The 18847-nt window shown below is 42.2% G+C and overlaps 1 protein-coding gene across 4 annotated transcripts in view; it reads right to left on the reverse strand.

Annotated features, from left to right (window-relative positions):
* Window positions 1–18847, reverse strand: part of alg9 (ALG9 alpha-1,2-mannosyltransferase) — a 231169-nt gene that overhangs the window by 175195 nt on the left and 37127 nt on the right. For all 4 annotated transcript variants that reach the window (XM_048562193.2, XM_048562194.2, XM_048562197.2 and 1 more), the window contains exon 9: window positions 1025–1147. In XM_048562193.2, the coding sequence (XP_048418150.1) occupies window positions 1025–1147 (123 nt within the window). The remainder of the gene's footprint in view (window positions 1–1024; window positions 1148–18847) is intronic.

Below are 18847 nucleotides of genomic sequence, written 5' to 3' on the forward strand. Positions count from 1 at the left end.
ACACAAGAAGCAGACTTCTTCTTCAAACACATCATTGCCAAAAGGTAAAGGATTGTAAAGAGAAACAGACAAAGTTCTGGCTGCAACCATGTTAGGGTTTGGCCACTTTTTGTCAATGCACCAGCTCCTCTGTACAGTTCACGTAGACAAACGAATTTTGTGCTGCCACTGGGCACATCAACCTGCCAGACAACTTGCTGGAGCTGTTACCTAGCTCCTACATGACCAAATCCACCCCAATCATTGGCCTGCACTTTATTCTCTTCAGCCTACGACTGGCTGTAAGAGTACGTAACCGACAGCGATGGGCAAGACCTCAACTTGTGCTCAACCTCTCCCACCAGCAATACCAAATGGATGGAGGATGTAGATATTTTCAAGGCATCTGTGAAATTCCCACATTTTTTGAACCCCACCCCTAAATCCCTCAGTGACACCTTGTAGCCAGTTGTGATATATTGTCATGCAGAGATATTTGGCATTGCACTGAATGAAGAGTGTTATTTAAGTTTTAATGAAGTTTACAGTAAAATATTAATTCAGAAGCCTTTAAAATTAGAGAATATACAAACAATCCTAACAAGATGCTAGGCAACACTTAAGGCAATAACAAAGTGTTCCATAACTAGGAGCAAATTACTGCAGGTGCTGGAACCTGTACTGAAAGCAAAAAATGCTGGAAATCGCAACAGGTCAGGAAGCATCCGTTGACAGCAAGCAAGCGAAAGTTTTGAGTCTAGATGAGATGTCAGAGTTCTGACGAAGAGTCATCAAGACTCAAAATATTAGCTTGCTTTCTCTCCATGGATGCTGCCTGATCTGTTATGATCTCCAGCACTTGTTGTTCTCAGTAGTTCTATAACCATCCCGTCAAGTTAAGTCATGTTTTGTACAACGTTTTAAGAAATAACATTGCTTTGAGCCTGATCAATTAAGTCAGCCCAGTTCAGCTTCAGACAAATTAAGAGAAGTAACACAGTATCACAATTTTCTACGAGTGTCCTGAGATTGGTGAGTCCCTTACCATTAAACCTTTGCAGTAAGAACTCCATGAGGGCAGTTAGAGGCAGAGCACAGAGAGCCAAAGCAAAAGCCACATTGAAATTCAAGAATCCATTGATGAAATAGAATGTCCATGGTTCGGTACCTGGAAAGATGGTAAAATTGAGAATAAAGCTGTTAATAAAAGACGCAGTTCTCACAAGTCAATGGAATGAACTGCACAGTAAATCATATCCTGACCTTCAATTCTGCATTTCTTTCACTGCTACATTGTCCACTTATAATACTTCAAAAGTACTTCATTGGCTATAAAGCATTCGCAGGGCATGAAAGTTCCAAATAAATGCAAGTCTTTCTTTATATGTATGATATTTACAGACTAAGTTTTGTCAAGAATCATGCAAATTAGTTACAGTCTCTAGTTATATCTGTTATATCTGTGCCAAGTTCATTCATCAAAAGGGAGCATTACTTAATAAAGAAAGAAGTTGCACTTATATAATAAAAAAAGACTAGTGATGGGAAATAGAATTAGACTAGTTAGGTGATTGATAGTATGTACTCAATGGGCTGAACGGCCTCTCCCTGCTGATATACGCTACAACTCTAATATGGTTCTGAGCTCATGATGCTGCAAGGCACTCCACAGCCATCAAATTGCTTATTCAATGTAGTTACTGTTGATATGTATGCAGAAACAGCAGTTAAAATATACAGTATTGCCCCACAAACAGCAATGAAATAAATAACCAGGTAATCTCTGTTCGTGATGTTAGATGAGGGACAAATGAGGCACACTGCAAGGATTTTCCTCATTTTTCATCCAAATGTGAAGGCGATTTTTAAAATTCATCAAAGCAATTTAACATCATATTTGAAACTTAGATAGTTTGATTTTAAACAAACATTCGTACCTGCTCTGCACTAAAGTCATTTTTTTAATGAACAGGATCTGTACTTATGAATTAATCAATACACCAACCTTCAACATGGTGTAAGACTTTGAGCAAGATACTCATTATCATTTAGAAACCTGTATTTTTATAACTATGTGGATATTTTAAGGTACATTTGTACGAGTTGAGCAGCAGATCACAATCAGTTGTAAAAGATACAGAAAACTGCAAACTGGATTGTTGGACCAATTATTTCTCACTTATTGAATGTGACATCCAATCATTATATCATTGAGAACGGTCAATATACACCAAGGTTGTCTGCCTCAGAGTCAATGCATTCTCTTCCCTTGTCCTCCACTTCAATCAAAATCTGTCAGCACACAGATTGGATCAAGAATCCGCTCCGTCAAACACAGATACTGACACCAATATGGCAATGATCGCAGTGGAAAGTCTAATGTGAGGAGTCCCCACCAAGTAGACAGAAGCTGCAATCAGAGACAGAAACAGTCACTTGTTGAAGTCACACCTCAGTCCATTTGATATGCTGTCAGACTAAAGGATGCAGGCGGGTGGGGGCTTCCGTTAGATAAAAATATTTTGGGTGTTTTCAGGCAGCAAAACAAGCAGAGGGAACCGTGCAAAGAATGGAACTGAATACACAAGAATGATCGCGCAGTAAGTTAATGCTGAAGGGGCAACTCATAGTAATTAGGGGCAATCATTGATAATAAAGGAGCAGGAGAAAGGATAACAGGGTGGGGGGAGCAGCACCCAGGATGGGAAGGAGAAGGAAAAAAAAATGCAGCATTAATTGGGTGCGGGAGGGGAGGCAAATGCCCCAGTTTCTGGGGCTGATCAGCAGTTTGTGGGCCGAAAAGATGACAAAGAATGAGCAGCAACTTGAATGGAGTTAGAGGGTGATAAGAACATCAAGGCTGTATTGGCACTGAACAAGAAATGACTGGAGCTGAGGTGGTAAGATGAGGGAGAAATCATTGAGGTTCCTTCAGGGGAGGTGAATCTCTTTGGGCAGGTACAAATCCAAATGACACTTTACTTTTTGATGAAAAACATCAAAAGGTGATCCATCATGCTGCATGAAAGTGATAAATCTCTAATACATTGCATTGTAGGGATCTTCTTTTGGGGGAAATGGCCTCAAGAAATGATCCTTCAACATCTGGATTTCCTCTTTCACAGGCAGTTTCCTCATGCCCCTCACTCTAGTATCAGTGAAGGAATGTTGAGAACGTTTAAAGGTAAGGAGTTAAATTGCAAATCCCATGGTTTATACGCAAAATCAATGTTGAGGTGTCATCTTTTTGGGATGATCTTTTCTGGAAGCTGTTGGTCAGCTAAATTCTAAGCTTGCATGAATGAGGTAGCAAGTAAAGGTTGAGAGAGATTTTAAGCAACATTACCACAATCTGGAATTTGACAATCTAAAATTCCTTCCACTCTGGAGAATTTTAAGACCTCTAAACATCACCCCTTTCATGCTTCTGATGTGATAATCTTATGATGATTTAAAATGGATCCTGAGAGATCATTGCTTGCCCCCTATTTAGCTGCTGACCTCTCACAAACATCACTACAAAAATGTTTCTCTTAATCATACTCCTGTCAAGCTGCATTGACTGGATGGGAGTTTATTTTCAGTGACAAAGACCTTTATTCTGAGCAAGTTAGTCAAGTGAGTCACTGATGTCTCACTGCACTGTGAATTCCTCGCTTACTTTCCCACATGAAAACCCAAGGTAATTTTTTTTTGCTAGGATGTTGCGAAGTCTGGGAAAATGCAGCTTGGACAAGCTGGGATTGTTTGTGGAACAGAGGGAAAATTTGATTGAGGTGCACAAGACTGAGAGGAGCCAAAAAGGATGGCGTATGGGATGGGGCTATGTACCTGAGCAGAGAAGTCAGTGACGAGGGGCCTAGATTTTAAGCCTTTTACTAGAAGACAGATGAGGAATTTCTTTTTTTCACCGAGGGTTGTAAGGATCTGGAACTCAGTGGCCAAAAGGCTTGTAAAATCAGAAACCCTCGATTCATTTAAACAATGATATTAACCACTAATGCTGCAATTTGCAGGACTACAGACAAAATGCTGGAAAGGGGAAATAGGCTGTGGGCGCGTGGGGTGTGCGAGCTGGAGAGTTGTTTTCAGCTCTGACAGACACAAATAGGCCAAGTAGCCTCTTCTGGTACCATAAACATTCTACAATTCTACGAACGAAAACAGAAGTTGCTGGAAAAGCTCGGTACGTCTGGCTGCATCGGTGAAGAAAAAAAAATCACAGTTAACGTTTCGGGTCTGGTGGCCCTTCGTCAGAACAATTCTATGAATTTGAAGTGAAACCAGAAACTACTGTTGTCCCAAAGAATATAACTTTTCTCTCTTTCTAATGCTGCACGGCAATTTGTTGTGCTTTTGGTTGGTTTTCTGGGTTGTTCTGGTCAAACCCTTTGGTGATTGCTCTCCTGACCTTCTGAACCAACAGCACAAGACTGCTGTAGTGTGTTTTACCCATATGATTCACCACAGTAACACTTCTCTGGCAGCAATTCCCCCAACCTGCAACCTCCACCATCCAGAAAGGTAAGAGCTAAAGGTGCAAGGGGACACCAACACCTGCAGCTTCATACTATCTCCGCCCACAATATCACATACCACCCTGGCTTGAAAAGATACTACCTTTCCTGTAGTGCCACTGGTCAACATTCTGTGTCTTTCTACCTAACAGTGTTGTAACCCAGTCAAAATTCAATTCCATATCACCCTCTCAAAGCTTTCTGGGAGTAGTCAATAAATTTATACCCAAATATACATGTTCAAAAACATTTTCTGAAGTGAAATAACCACAAAAGTGTTATAATTCCATGCAAATATTTAGCTTAATACCAATTAATATTTTGACAAGTTGAGGTAGAAGTAGAAAAGAATGGGCTGAAATTCAGAAACAGGACAAAGAATTCAAGGCAACTCACTCACTATGCTAATTTTCTTTTTGAGGTGCTTTCCAGCTAGTGAAAGACAACATAAGGGATGATGTGAGGCCCACGTTCCCCACCACCATGCTGTCCTCCAAGTACAACAATACTCAGCTAAGAGTTACCCTTAATATACCAGCATGATGTTTCCAATTTGACCTTACCCTGTGATGTCAAGTTATGCTCCTAAATATCAGCGATGAATTTTAACCATCTGTAATAAAATTTAAATAATCTTCAGTCACCTCACAGAGATGCATGAAGGTTTCGGTTTTTGTTATTCCCAAGTTACAGATCCAGGAGTATTTTTTAAAAAATATTTTGTGACTGTTAATTTTATAAGAATTTAGCTTCATCAGATTTGGGTCATTATAAGTAAGGTTTTAACTCTCACAAAGAGTAATGCAATAAGTTTCCATCTAGGCCCATGAAGGCAGAAGCATAACAAGTATTTTAAGAGACAATTGGTTGGGAATGACTGACTATAGGTTTCATAGTTGGGTGAATGTCTTCTCTAATCAGTAATGGTTTAGTGATTCTTTCAATGTCAACCTTTTTGGCTTCTGCACAAGTGCAGTGTACTTGCGCAACTGGGATCTTTTGATTAGTCAACATGGTGACAACTTTTGGCAATTAGGGTGATACTTCATTAATTTTGCTATTAAAAAGAAACTTATGAAAATACAGACCTGAATGGACCAAGAAAACAGTACATTAAGTGTAAAAACCCAAGGAATGACAGTCATTTTAATGGAGCTGTCGCAAGAATTCCAGGTTTTAAATTTACATTGAAGCATAGGCAGATCACCAATCATTTCACAGGATAGGTGGCAAGCTCAGCCCAAGAGTTGGTTGGGGTTCCTAAGAAGTTGTAAGGGCCTCAAGCATGAACTCCATTTCTCTCTTCACAGATGCTGCCAGACAGGCTGTGTTTCTCCAGCGCATTCTGTTTTGTTTTCGAGATTTGGTTGGTTTGCTGGCTCTGTTTACTCTCCAATCTTTATTAATTGCTTTTTATACTGATTCAACTGCAATTGTGCTGTTCACAACTCATCCAGACAGCTTTTGTATCTTTGCTCATCTCATTACTACTCACTTTAGCTTTCTACCACATGTCTTTTTTCAAATTTTAAAAATGTGCTTTATTCATTTGAAAAAAAAATCATTTATATATATACACATAGTCACTAGAGCAGTATAATTTTGTACAGAAAGAGGAACGAATTGCTGGAAAAGCTCAGCAGGACTGGCAGCATCTGTGGAGAGAAATCAGAGTGAACGTTTCAGGTTCAGTGACCTTTCCTCAGAAACGATCCTGGTTCTGTACAGTCTTTGCATGTGGAGTACATACAAACCAAAGGGTTTCCTTAATTATGCAAGGTACTATTTACATATATCTGAGGCACTGAAAGGGTCTGATAACTGAATGGTCCCCCCTTGTACTTTGGCAGAAAGACCTCAGACAGTGGTCCTTCCGCACTGTGCCTTGGCAGCGGATGCCCCAAGCTTTACCACATCCTGGACCTTGGAATGTGCCAGTCTACATCACTTGGTCAGGGTCAACACCTCATACTGGAAGGCCAACAAGTTTCGGGCAGACCAAAGAGCGTCTTTCACTGAGTTGATGGTCCTCCAGGCGCAGCTGGTATTTGTCTCAGTTGGTGTCTCAGGGAACAGCTTTGTACCACATAGAAATCCAACAATGCATGTGGGCAGGGAAGCATACAGGTTTTTGAACTACCTTTCAGCGAGAGGGAGAGGATAGGCAGGGCTGTGGGAAACCCTACAGTGAGAGGTGAAGAGGGCCCAGGAGCCAGAGGGGTTAAGGGTGAAAATGAGAGCACAGGACCTGGGAGGGGTAGATTAAGGAGGGCACAGGAGCTAGGAAGCTCTGTACGCCTTTGTCTCCTTTCCACGCTCCCCTGGATCTCTCCCCACCAATCCTTCCATTCCCAAACTTTTCCCCCACATTCCAGCCACATTCGGCCCCCACCCCAAAATCAGTGCATGCACAATTTAAAGTGGCACATGTGCTGGTGTTGGCAAGCACAGTCATTAGTATAATTTCCCCTGCCCTCCATTATAGCAAAGATATTCCCTCTTGCTCTCCTTCCCATACCCTTCCACTTGCTCAAAATTTGTTCCATACCTTAACCTTGATTGGTTCAAATGGAACATCGTACACCTGAAACATTGATGATTTCCCTCTATCTATAGATACTGGAGGCGGCAATGGCCTAGTGGCATTATCACTGGATGATTAATCCAGAGACCGAGATATCCGGGTTCGAAATCTGCCACGGCAGATGGTGGAATTCAAATTCAATAAATATCTGGAATTAGGAGTCTAATGATGACCATGAATCCATTGTTGGAAAAACCCATCTGGTTCACTAATGTCCTTTAGAGAAGGAAACTGCCATCTTTACCTGGTCTGGTCTACATGTGACTCTAGACCCACTGCAATATTGATCCACAACATGGATCAAAACTGCCCTCTGGGCCACTAAGGACGGGCAATAAATGCTGCCTAGCCAGTGACACCCACATGCCATGAATGAATAAAGGAAAACACAACTGCCTGACAAGATGCAAATTTCCAGCATTTTTCTTTTTCTTAATCTAATCCAAGTTATAAAGCAGCAAAACTAGGAACAAAAATCTATTTTTAATTACCATCCTCACACTCGACTCAAAATAAAGCCCTTGCTGGTAAAAGGGCAAGAGTTTGTGTTGTGATCACACATTTGTATGGAGCAGATAAATTTTAAAATACAAACGTGTGAACACAATACAAACAGCAAGGGCTTTATTTTGAGTCGAGTGACAGGATGGCAATTAAAAATAGATTTTTATTTTAAAATTTATCTTTATTAAGCTGATAAAAAGGAGTCAAATTAAGGGCAGTTTCCATTTATGCATTTGCAACAATTGAGCTCAATAACTCAACATTTTTCTGACTACTGTACACTGACAAACAAGAGAGAGGTGCTGTCCTGCTCCTCTGATGCTGCTTGGCCTGCTGTGTTCATCCAGCTCTACACCATGTTATCTCAGGAAATGTTGTTAGTAAGGGTGAGATTTGAGGGTTTTTTTTTGAAACACGTGCTGTGCTGTAGCTTTTAAATAATAGACAATAGCAATAAAACAAAAGAAACAGAAATGTAAAAACTGAAATAACTGCAAGATGCTGTAAATCAGAAAACAAAACCAGAAATTGGTGGTAAAGCTCAGGTCTGGCAGCACCTGTGGAGAGAAATTCACGTTTCGGGTTGAGTGACCCTTCCTCAGATGGAAGTGTAACATTTGTGAAACGATATCCTCCCATTGAAACTAGGAATTGCCACACATTAAAATGGGTTAATAGAATTGCTGTAAAATTGAAGCCTTTGGAAGGGTTTGTTATTGACACTGGCTGCTGTTAATCCCAGTGAGTGGAAGACCAGCAGCAGCAGCAGAAAGAGCCCAGCTTCCTGCACCTGGCAAAGGGACATTAGTTTGCTCCTGGGACCTGCACACACTCACTGTCCTCAGTAAACCCCCACTAGCCCTGCCGGTGGGTTGATATTTAGGGATAAAGAGCCAGGAGAGTGAAGCTCAAAGATTTGCAACCAAAAGATCCCTGCTACCTCATTTTAAAAGCCAATCAGAGGAGATCCTTGGGAAAACTGACAATGGCTTTTAGTTGCTCTTGTCTTTTTCTTAGCCTTCTGATACTCTGAAGATCACGTAAAATCATAAATTCATACCCAAAAGGGGTCACATGGCTCACTTCACCTATGGCTGCTCCCAAACTGTGGTCCACTTATCCCATAGTAAGGGCCCACAAACAGCATGACATAAATGGCCAATTAAACTGTAATTAAGTTGATGGAAGGATCATTGTTGGTTAGAACACAGGGAGAGGGGCCCTCTTGTGAGCAACAGTAGCATCCTACAAATGGACCTAGAGGTTCGGGTTCAAGTCCAATCCACTCCAGAGGTGTGTAACGACATCTCTGAATAGGTTGATTACAAAAATAGGTAGAACATTGGGAGAACTTTGAATGCCACCACCACAGAAGACAGAAAGATCGATAGCTTAATAGCTCTTCTGTACACAGTATCTCTAACAGTCCAATGCTTCCTTTCATAATGCATTGAAATGTCGCTTGAGGATATGTGCTCTCAAGTGGGACTTGAATGTGCAATGTTCTGTATCAGAAGTGAACGTGTTACCACTGAGCCAATGCTGACACCATCTAAACAAAACAAAAAATAATACGTTTCCCAGGGCAAAAATGACCATGAGGGGGCATAATTTTAAGGTGATTGGAGGAAGATATAGGGGAGAATCAAAGGTAGTTTCTTTACACAGAGTGGTGGGTGTGTGGAATGTGCTGCCAGCGGTGGTAGTAGATTCAGATACATTAGGGACATTTAAGTGACTCTTGGATAGGCACATAGATGATAGTAAAATGTAGGGAATGCAGAGTAGATTGATCTTAGAGAGGGATAATAGGTCAGCACAACATTATGGGCCAAAGGGCCTGTTCTGTGCTGTACTGTTCTATGTTCTATGTACTGCTATTTAAGTGTTACCTCATTGCTTTGATTTTGGTTTGGATTTATCTTTAGTTAAAGAAAAGCTAAAAAATAGACAGTGCAAGCTCAAGGATGCAGTTTGTTGTTGGTTCAGATAATCTGAAGACAAGGTTAATGTCTCTTGCTCAAATTCATAGGATTTCAATCAGGCTGTCCACCATTTCAGCCAGACTGTTTTTACCTAAGTCCGGAACTATATAAATAATGTCATAGTACAGTCAATTTCTCTTCTGCTCCTGGTAACAGCATTGTCAATGGCTTAGGCAAGAATAAGTCAGAATGGAACCCTGATATAGTAAAGCTCAGAAAGCTTGCTCCCAATATGGATTTGGCTATTTGTACAGGCATAAAGTACTTTCGTGAAAAAAGAAGATCTCTGTAACAATGCATAGGGTCTGTAATAGGAACTTTGGTCACTGTCTATTCAGTTAAAAACAAACATTCTTCAATCAGTGCCTTGTGGCCTTGACACCATTTGACTCTCTCCTCCTGAAATGTAAATGCTTTTGAGCTTAGCCCCATATTTTTCAAAAAGTTTCCCATTTTTTACCCTCCTATCCTGGACAATTTTCCTCAACACAGGACTTTGCAAACTGGTCGGGTCACCATTGTTTTTTCGTAGGCTTCTCTCAGAATATTGAATGCCCCATCCATTTTTAATGATCTCTTCTTGGACATATAGTCTCTAAATATTTCTAGCTTCATCAGTTAGTGCTTGGATTGGTGTATGACTGTTCCATGGTAGAGCTGGGCTTTTGTTTGCAGCAGATAAGAGTAGGCATCGCAAAAGCAAATACTTAGAGGCCCATGCTGTAAATTTAATGTGTTTTGGATCATTTGACTTTGAAAGAAAAAACCCTGGTACCACTTTTGGTAAATAACTTCAGCAGTCAATGCTGTGTCAAGTGGCAAGTGCAGGCGAATGTGCATTCTTCAGTGTTTTCCACTTGCTCTTCCATTTTTTCAAGCTCCTTTATGTCCGCAGCATCACTCATCACAAACATGTCACTTCATACCTTTTTGACTCCAAAGTTCCACACCTTGCAAGTGGATGGGAGCAGCTTCAGTATGTCCTCCCAATTGTAAATTAAATTTAGCCCTTCCTCACAATAATGAGTGAAGCACAAATTGGTTCATATGCACACAAGCCTTACATTGATAATGATTTAGCTGTTCCTTGACTTAATGAGGAGACGGTATTATTCATAAACAGAGAAAGGATGAGGAAGTTAGCTGCTGCTCACACATATGCAGATTCAAGCAGGAACTGATGAGGCTAAGAATATTTAGTTACTATATAAGAAAGAAGAGAGCATTAGAAATAGATGGAGCATTCAATATTCTAAGAGAAACTAGGGACGAAATAATGGTGACTAGACCATTCTGCAAAGTCCTGTGTTGGTAAAATTGTTTCACATGAAAATGGGAAACTTTTGAAAAATATGGGGCTAAGCTATAGAACATTGTAGAGCAGTTAGCCTTATTTTAGTTAGCTCAGTTGCTAGTTTGCTATGCAAAGATAATACCAACAACATGGGTTCAATTTCTGCACCCAATGAGATTACCATAAAGGACTGTCCCTTCTCAACTTCTCCTCTTGCCCAAGGTGTGGTGACCCTTCAGTTAAACCATCACCAGTTGTCTCTCTCTCTCTCTCTCGCGCGCGCGCGCGCGCGCTCTCTCTTTAATACAAGTGCAGCCCTATTGTGTGATATGATTTTACTTTTGCTTACTTTATTTACTGGTTAACCAGAAGAATCTAAAGTAACTTGGTGAATGACAGTAGTTCTGCCTTTTAAGGCAGAAGAGTTGGATCCTGGCCCCATTCTTGCCTTCGATTGCTGAAACTAGCTTAAGTGTTAGCTCAGAATATTGGATTGACATCTAGTGAGGGTACTCACTGTGAAAGTAATGTTCCCAACATTATGAGTACAGTGGGACTCTTAGCTGAAGCCCAGGAAAAGGTACACGGAAGATGAAAAGAAAAAAAAGACAATGGTTCATCACCTTGGCCAGTGCCTCAAGAATCTCATATGAGTTAGGAGCTGCCCTGGGGAAGAACATAAGGAAATAGATTGCATAATGCAAGTTAAGTTACTAAATAGTTGGTCATTAATTAATCAGAGCTGGTTGGCTGGACTCGTTATGCCTGACTAACATTACAGCATTTTCTAAAGAAATACAAAAGGTTAGGAAAGGAAAACGTACTCAACACGATTCACATTTAATGAGTTTGTACTTGTTGAGGTTACCACAGAAGATACTTCAGGTAATGAAAAAAAGCACACAGAATCAGGAAGATGTGACCTAGCAGTTAGAAATGTGGTTGAAGATCAGAGCAAAAGGATAATTTATTTGGCTGTGGTTCTATTGGTGTCTGGTGAACAATCGTCCTGCTACGTACATCAAAAAGTAGTTTCAGAAACTGCTCGAGAAGCTCAGCAGGTCTGGCAGCATCTATGGAGAGAAAGCAGAGTTAATGTTTAGAATCCAGTGATCCTTGCTTTAGAACTGTTCAATTATGAACGGTTACTGGATTTGAAACATTAACTCTGCTTTCTCTCCATGGATGCTTCCTGACCGGCTGAGCTTCTCCAGCAATTTCTGTTTTCGTTTCAGATTTCCAGCATCTTCAGTTCCTTACTTTAAAGTACTTTTAATCAACTTGTTCAGAATTGCTATCAAACACCTCTGAAGCAGGTGGGACTTGAACCCAGGCATCCAGTTTCAGAGGTGGAGACACTGTCACTGCATCAGAAAACTCCACTCCATTGTTACCTACTTTTCAAATCGAACTTCAGACATGTGATTACACACCTCTGGAGAAGGGGGGACTTGAACCTGGTTCTCCTCTAATTCTGAGATACTCTCCGTTTTATTTGGCAATTCCAGAAGCAGGGGAATCCATATCGGTATTTTTGACTGGGTTAAGACGACTGGCGGAGACATGCAACTTTGGATTAACCCTTAATTAGATGCTGAGGGACCGTTTGGTATGTGGGATTAATGATGTGACCATGAAGACGCACCTTCTAGGTAAAACCCAGCTGGACTTTGAACAGGCACTACAACTGGCTTTGTCATTAGAAAATGCAACAAACGGACCATATGAGTTACAGGGTATGAAGATGGAAGTGGGCACCCTCAAAAATCCAACTGAACTTGGGGAACACCACTTGAGTGAAGGCAATTGTGTAGCCTCACTCAGGACATATCCTAAACAGAGGGGCTCTAGGTCAGTCCACAGCAAAACCCCAAAACAAAGCAAAGCCTCGGCCAAACGGTTTAAAAGTTTCTTCAGGATCCAGGCCAGCAAATCATTTTAGTTTCTGCCAGTATGTAGACTCGAGACAGCAACAGAATCCCACTAAACTTAAATTGCGTAAAAGAACTTGTAGGCCAGTATCTGGGAGAGTACACACCCTGGAAAGTCAACCTACACCTGATTTGGAACATCTCGGTGAAATGGCATCAGGAACGCCAATGGCTGGACACAAGGCTTCGCTAAGCGAGAGAGACAGATTACTTCTGGAGACAAAGTTTGATGTAGGAACTTTGGGAATGGCCCTGCATGGGTAAGCAGCATGGTCAATGTGAGGTCAGGTCCAGTGAGGTATAAGTTTGAGTACGAGCGATGGTCCTGAACAAGCATGCAGAACATATGAGAGCTGCACACTCGCAAATGGTGGGAGGGTGGGGGTAAAACGTGCCCAGCTCCGTGACTGCCTTTGCCATTGTTCTGGAGGCAATGGGATCTCCCTCTACATCAAGCGTTGAAGTTACCTCGGAATCCAAGATGGACACAGCCAATGTTGCTGCCTCAGCACCTTTGCTGCCTGAAGAGGAGCATGAATTTCTTCCGAGATGGTCTGGGCGCAAGAGACGAGCAACTGCATATTATGTGCCACCCGTATCAGAGGCAGAGGCAGAGTCAGAGGAACCTGACCCAGTGCGAAACAAAAAAGAACCAGCCTGTGTGTTCGGATTCAGACTGGGAGTAGCAACTGTAACGAGATCAGCCAGGTGGAGGTCATAGAATATGAACTCCCTAATTTGGGCTGTTTAATCTGATCCAATTAAGAAGCCCTGGCTGACACTTATAAACAGGAGTGTCAGACATCCTGTTCACTCAGAGAGCTGGCTGTAAGGATGCTGGATCAGTGTCAAGGACTCTCCACCTGTAAATAAAGCATGACTTGGTGATGGGATACCAATCTCAGTGGAGTTATTTCAATATATGCACATCTTGTATAAATATAGCTCCACCTTACTGAGATGAAACACAATGTAACTTTGGGTTATGCACTGTATAATAGGTGGGTGGGAATGATGAGAAAATAATCCTGTCAAGGGCTATAGATAACAGCATAATCGTGAAGACGGAACCATTCACTGTTCTTCCAACCGTGAACTGCATTTATTTTTAACAACACTGACTCCCACACCGTTTATATATAGCAGTAATATTTTTAACCAATACAATAAGACTGACATTATAGCTATCTGCAGAAACCAACCTTTCCTTTCCTGGAAACAAGCATCAAAACAGAGGATCAGCAGCCAAGAATCTATACTCATGGCCCCGTCTCGTGTCCCAGTTGGTTCACACCGTAACCAGCTGGACCACACAATTCCAGAAAGCTGGAACAGATCTGTTCCTTGCCACTTATTAGTCCAAACTAAATGCAATCTGGTCCAGCTGGATATGAGCATGGGTTTCTTCAATATCTGAGGAATTGTAATAGGCACTGGTCATTGTACAATCAGCAGCAAACGTCCCCGTTCCTAACCTTCTCATGGATGGAAGGTCATTGATGAAGCAGCTAAAGATAAATCACAGAAACATAACTTTTGGTCCAACTTATCCATACCAGTCAGATGCCCCAAACTAAACTAGTCCCACTTGCCTACATTTGGCCCATAGGGACAGCATGGCAGCTCAACGGTTAGCACTGTTGCCTCTCAGTGCCAGGTCTGGGCTCAATTCCAGCCTTGGGCGACTGTCTGTGTGGAGTTTGCATGTACGCCCCGTGCCTGTTTGGGTCTCCTCCCACAGTCCAAAGATGCGCAAGGCAGGTGGATTGGCCAGACTAAATTACTCTAGGGTTCAGGGATGTGTAGGTTCGGTGGGTTAGCCATGGGAAATGCAGGGTTGCAGGGATGGGGTGGGGGGGGGGGGGGGGTTTGGGTCTGGGTGCGATGCTCTTCAGAGGGTCAGTGTGGACTTATTGGGCCGAATGGCCTGTTTCCATGCTATAGGGATTCTATTTAAAAAAATCAACTAAATCTTTCCAATTCACCTGCCTGTTCAAATGTGAATATATTAACTGTACCTGCATGTTAGACATCAGACACTAACCTGAGGAAATCCTGCAGCGTGACCCACAATCATCTTCCTTTGTGCTACACTTGACTCGAACAAGCAGAGAAATTTCCCTCAATTTCCAATGACCACAGCTTTGCTGGGGCTCTTTCGTGCCACATTTGGTTGGATCCTGTCTTGATGTCACTTGCAGTTACTCTCAACTCACCTGGAGATTAGATCATTTATCTATTTTTGGACTAAGAGCAGAATACAGTGAGGAGCTAAGTGATTTTGGTGGAACCCAAACTGCGCCACAGTGAGCAGGTGATAATGGGAACTGCAGATGCTGGAGAATCCAAGATAATAAAATGTGAGGCTGGATGAACACAGCAGGCCCAGCAGCATCTCAGGAGCACAAAAGCTCTGTGATCCTGAGATGCTGCTGGGCCTGCTATGTTCATCCAGCCTCACATTTTATTATCACAGTGAGCAGGTTATTGCTAAGAAGTTCTAACCACTGATTTGCAGAGGTTACCATGAAGCGCCCTCCTTTTCAACCTCTCCCATTGCCTGAGGCACAGTGAGCCTCAAGTTAAACCATCAACTGTCATTTCTTTCTCTAATGGGAGAGGAACCCCATGGTTGGCTAAGACGAAGATATCATATAGGAGTGAACGGAACAGCTGAGGTTTAGCCTCTGTGATGCTGAGGGTCTTGGTGGAATCCAAGATGGATTATCCACTCAGAATTTCTGGCTGAAGATCGTTGCAAATGCTTTATGCTCATATTTTAAGATTCACTGGGCTTCCCTCATTGTTGAGGGTAGGAATGTTTGTGGAGCCACCTTCTCCAATTAGTTACAGTCATACAGCACAGAAACACCCACTTCAGTTCAACTCATCCACACCAACCAGATTTCCCAAATTGAGCTAGTCCCATTTTCCTGCATTTGGCCAATATCCCTCTAAACCTTTTCTATTTATAGATCTGTCCAAATGTCTCTTAAATGTTCTAACTGTACCTCAATCCACCACTTCTTCTGGCAGTCCATTCCACTTGTGAACCACCTTCTGTGTGAAAAAGTTGCCTCTTAGGCCCCTGTTAAATTTTTCTTCACCCACCTTATATAAATAAATCTATGTACATACACCCAACAGTTTTGAACTCTCCTACCCTCAGGAACAGGATTTTGATATTCACCTTATCTACGCCCCTTGTGATTTATAATTCGCTATGAGGTCACCCTGAACCTTCTATCCTATGCTGAAAAAAATATTCCCAGCCTATTCCAAGTCCTTGTAAACCTTTTCTGCTCCCTTGCCAACTGAATAAGATCCTTCCTTTGGCTGGGTGACCATAACCGTACACAGCAACTCAAGACTGGCCTTACCAACTTTCCGTACAACAGCAACATGACATCCTAACTCCTATGCTCTATGGTATGAGAGATGAAGGCAAGCGTGCCAAATGCCTTCCCTACCAAGCTGTCTGCCGGTTAACTAATCATTCACTACCTTTCCTGAGTAGGCTTGGAACAGCGCAAAGTTTTGATTTCACCAAATGCAGGATTGCTTAACCCTGTCTACCACAAACTGTATCCAGGGTTTATCGCGAGTACAGTCCTTCATCAGGTTGACTTGTCACTTTTAGATATTCCTGGTGCTGCTCCTGCCCGGCCCTCTTGTACTCCTCATTGAACCAATTTGATCCTCTGATTTGATGGTGATCGTCAAATGAAGGATATACAGAGTTATGATTTTAAAAGATCATGATCTGATGTTTCTAATGACAGCCCACAGCATTGCATGGACTCCTGTGTTGTTTGGTCTGTTTTGAGCTGGTCTTATTTGACATGGTGGTAGTGTTCTACAGCACAATGGATGGTACATTCAATGTGAAGACACTTTGACAAGAACCATGCAGAGATTATTTGTATCCACACTGAATTTCACTGATGCGGCTGCGGCAGACTAGGATGAGATCAAAGAGGATTCTTCTTGTTGGTTCCTTCACATTGCACTAAAAGGTCCTTTCTAGCAGAAATGTCCTCAGGTGAGAAAGACCAGCTCAGTCAGCAGTGATGATGCCTTACAACTCATGGTGTTTTGCCTAGAAATTCCCCCAGCCAGCGTACATTGTTTAATCCTGCCACACTCACTGCTGCTTCCAGATGGTGAAGGAGGACTGATGCCTCACCCGATGTGAGGGGCAGTCGGTGGTATTTAGCAAGAGGTTTCTTTGCCCATGTTAGACCTGCTGCTGTGAGACTTCATGGGGTATGGTTCAAACTTAAGAGCCAAATTGATTCATTCCAGTGTGATATCAAGAAACAACTAGAGGCATCAGATACTGCAGATGTTATAGGCCCAAACAACATCTTAGCTATTGTACTGAAGAAATATTTCCTGTGCTCCAGAAATAGCCTGCTTTCGGCAAACTGGTCCAGCACAGCTACGATATTAGTATCTGGCCAACTAGTGGAGCATTGCCAAAATATGTCCTATACAAAACAAAAAATAAGGGCAAATCCAGTCTGGTGAATTTCTGCCCTATCAGTCTTCTCTCAAAATGTCAAAGACATGAAAGATTATTACAAGTTGGAAAGCACAGCAGAACTACAGTTGATGAATGCCATTATAAGCTATTCTTCTTGTGCGAACACCAACAGAGTTAGGTCATAGGCATATAATCATACTCGAGTAGCTATAACTTTCTGTATACAATATAGCCTGTGCTGTTTGTATTAAATGTCTCATTGCAGAAAATAGGTTTCCCCAGCCTTTGTGTGCCCAGGCAGGCCCATACCTGCCCAGACGTGATGAAAACAACATCAGGCAGAGAACAAACTGCAACACAAACACCAAATACGTCAACAATACAAGACCTTTGACAATGATCTAACAGGCCTCTGACACTCTCTTTGTCAAGTTATCTTCACTTTAAATTGTAGCTCATGCTCCCATTTAAAGGCTTTGCTTTTAAGCAACTAAAACTTTAATTGGTGCCTGTGCTAATTAGCATACAATGAAGGTGAGCAAACCAGACATCAAATTATATATCATTAAAGAAAATAAGAACACAAGTAGTTGTTGGTTCAACTAGGACACATTTCTCACAATATTAAACCCAGTCTTTGGAGAAGATATAGAGCAAAGCTTTGAACAAAAATAAAGTTTCTGGAAAAGGTATATGACCAAATGTTCTGAGGAAGGACCCAAAACTTTAACTCTGTTTTCTGCTTCACAGATGCTGCCAGATCTGCTGAGCTGTTCCAGCAACTTTGTTTTTCTTCTTGATCTACAGCATCTGCAGTTCTTTTGGTTTTTATAGAGAAAAGCTTTTCTTGATGTCCACTTAAAGACTAAATCAAAATCCGGAGATAACAAGGTGCGGAGCTGGAGGAACACAGCAAGGCCAAGCAGCATCAGAGGAGCAGGAAAGCCGATGTTATGGGTCTGGACACTTCTTCAGAAATGGTGGAAAGGTGGGGGATTCTGAAATAAGTAGGGATGGAGGTGGGGGTGGGTGAGGCGGATAAAAGATGGATAAAGGAGCATATAGGTGGAAAGGAGACAGACAGGTCAAGGAGGTGGGGATGGAGCCAGTAAAGGTTGAGTGTAGGTGGGGAGTTAGGATGCCGGTTGGTCAGTCAAGGAGGCAGGGATGAGGCTGGTAGGTAGGAGGTGGGCGTCACGGTTGAGGTGGAAGGAGTGGACAGGTGGGAGGAAGGACAGGTTAGGGAGGCAGGGATGAGTTGGGCTGGTTTTGGGATGCGGTTGGGGGCGGGTAGAATTTGAAGCTTGTGAAGTCCACATTGATACCATTGGGCTGCAGGGTTCCCAAGCGAAATATGAGGTGATGTTCCTGCAAGCTTTGGGTGGCATCGTTGTGGCAGTGCAGGAGGCCTAGGATGGACATGTCGTCCAAGGAGTGGGAGGTGGAGTCGTTTGTCGTGAACTGAGTGCAGGTGCTCCACAAAGCGGTCTCCAAGCCTCCGCTTGGTTCCCCCTCTAGCACCAGCAGTTCCTACTATCTCTGAATCAAACTCCGGATTTCTATTTTG

The sequence above is a fragment of the Stegostoma tigrinum genome, chromosome 32, assembly GCF_030684315.1.
Source record: "Stegostoma tigrinum isolate sSteTig4 chromosome 32, sSteTig4.hap1, whole genome shotgun sequence".
Classification (NCBI taxonomy): Eukaryota; Metazoa; Chordata; class Chondrichthyes; order Orectolobiformes; family Stegostomatidae; genus Stegostoma; species Stegostoma tigrinum.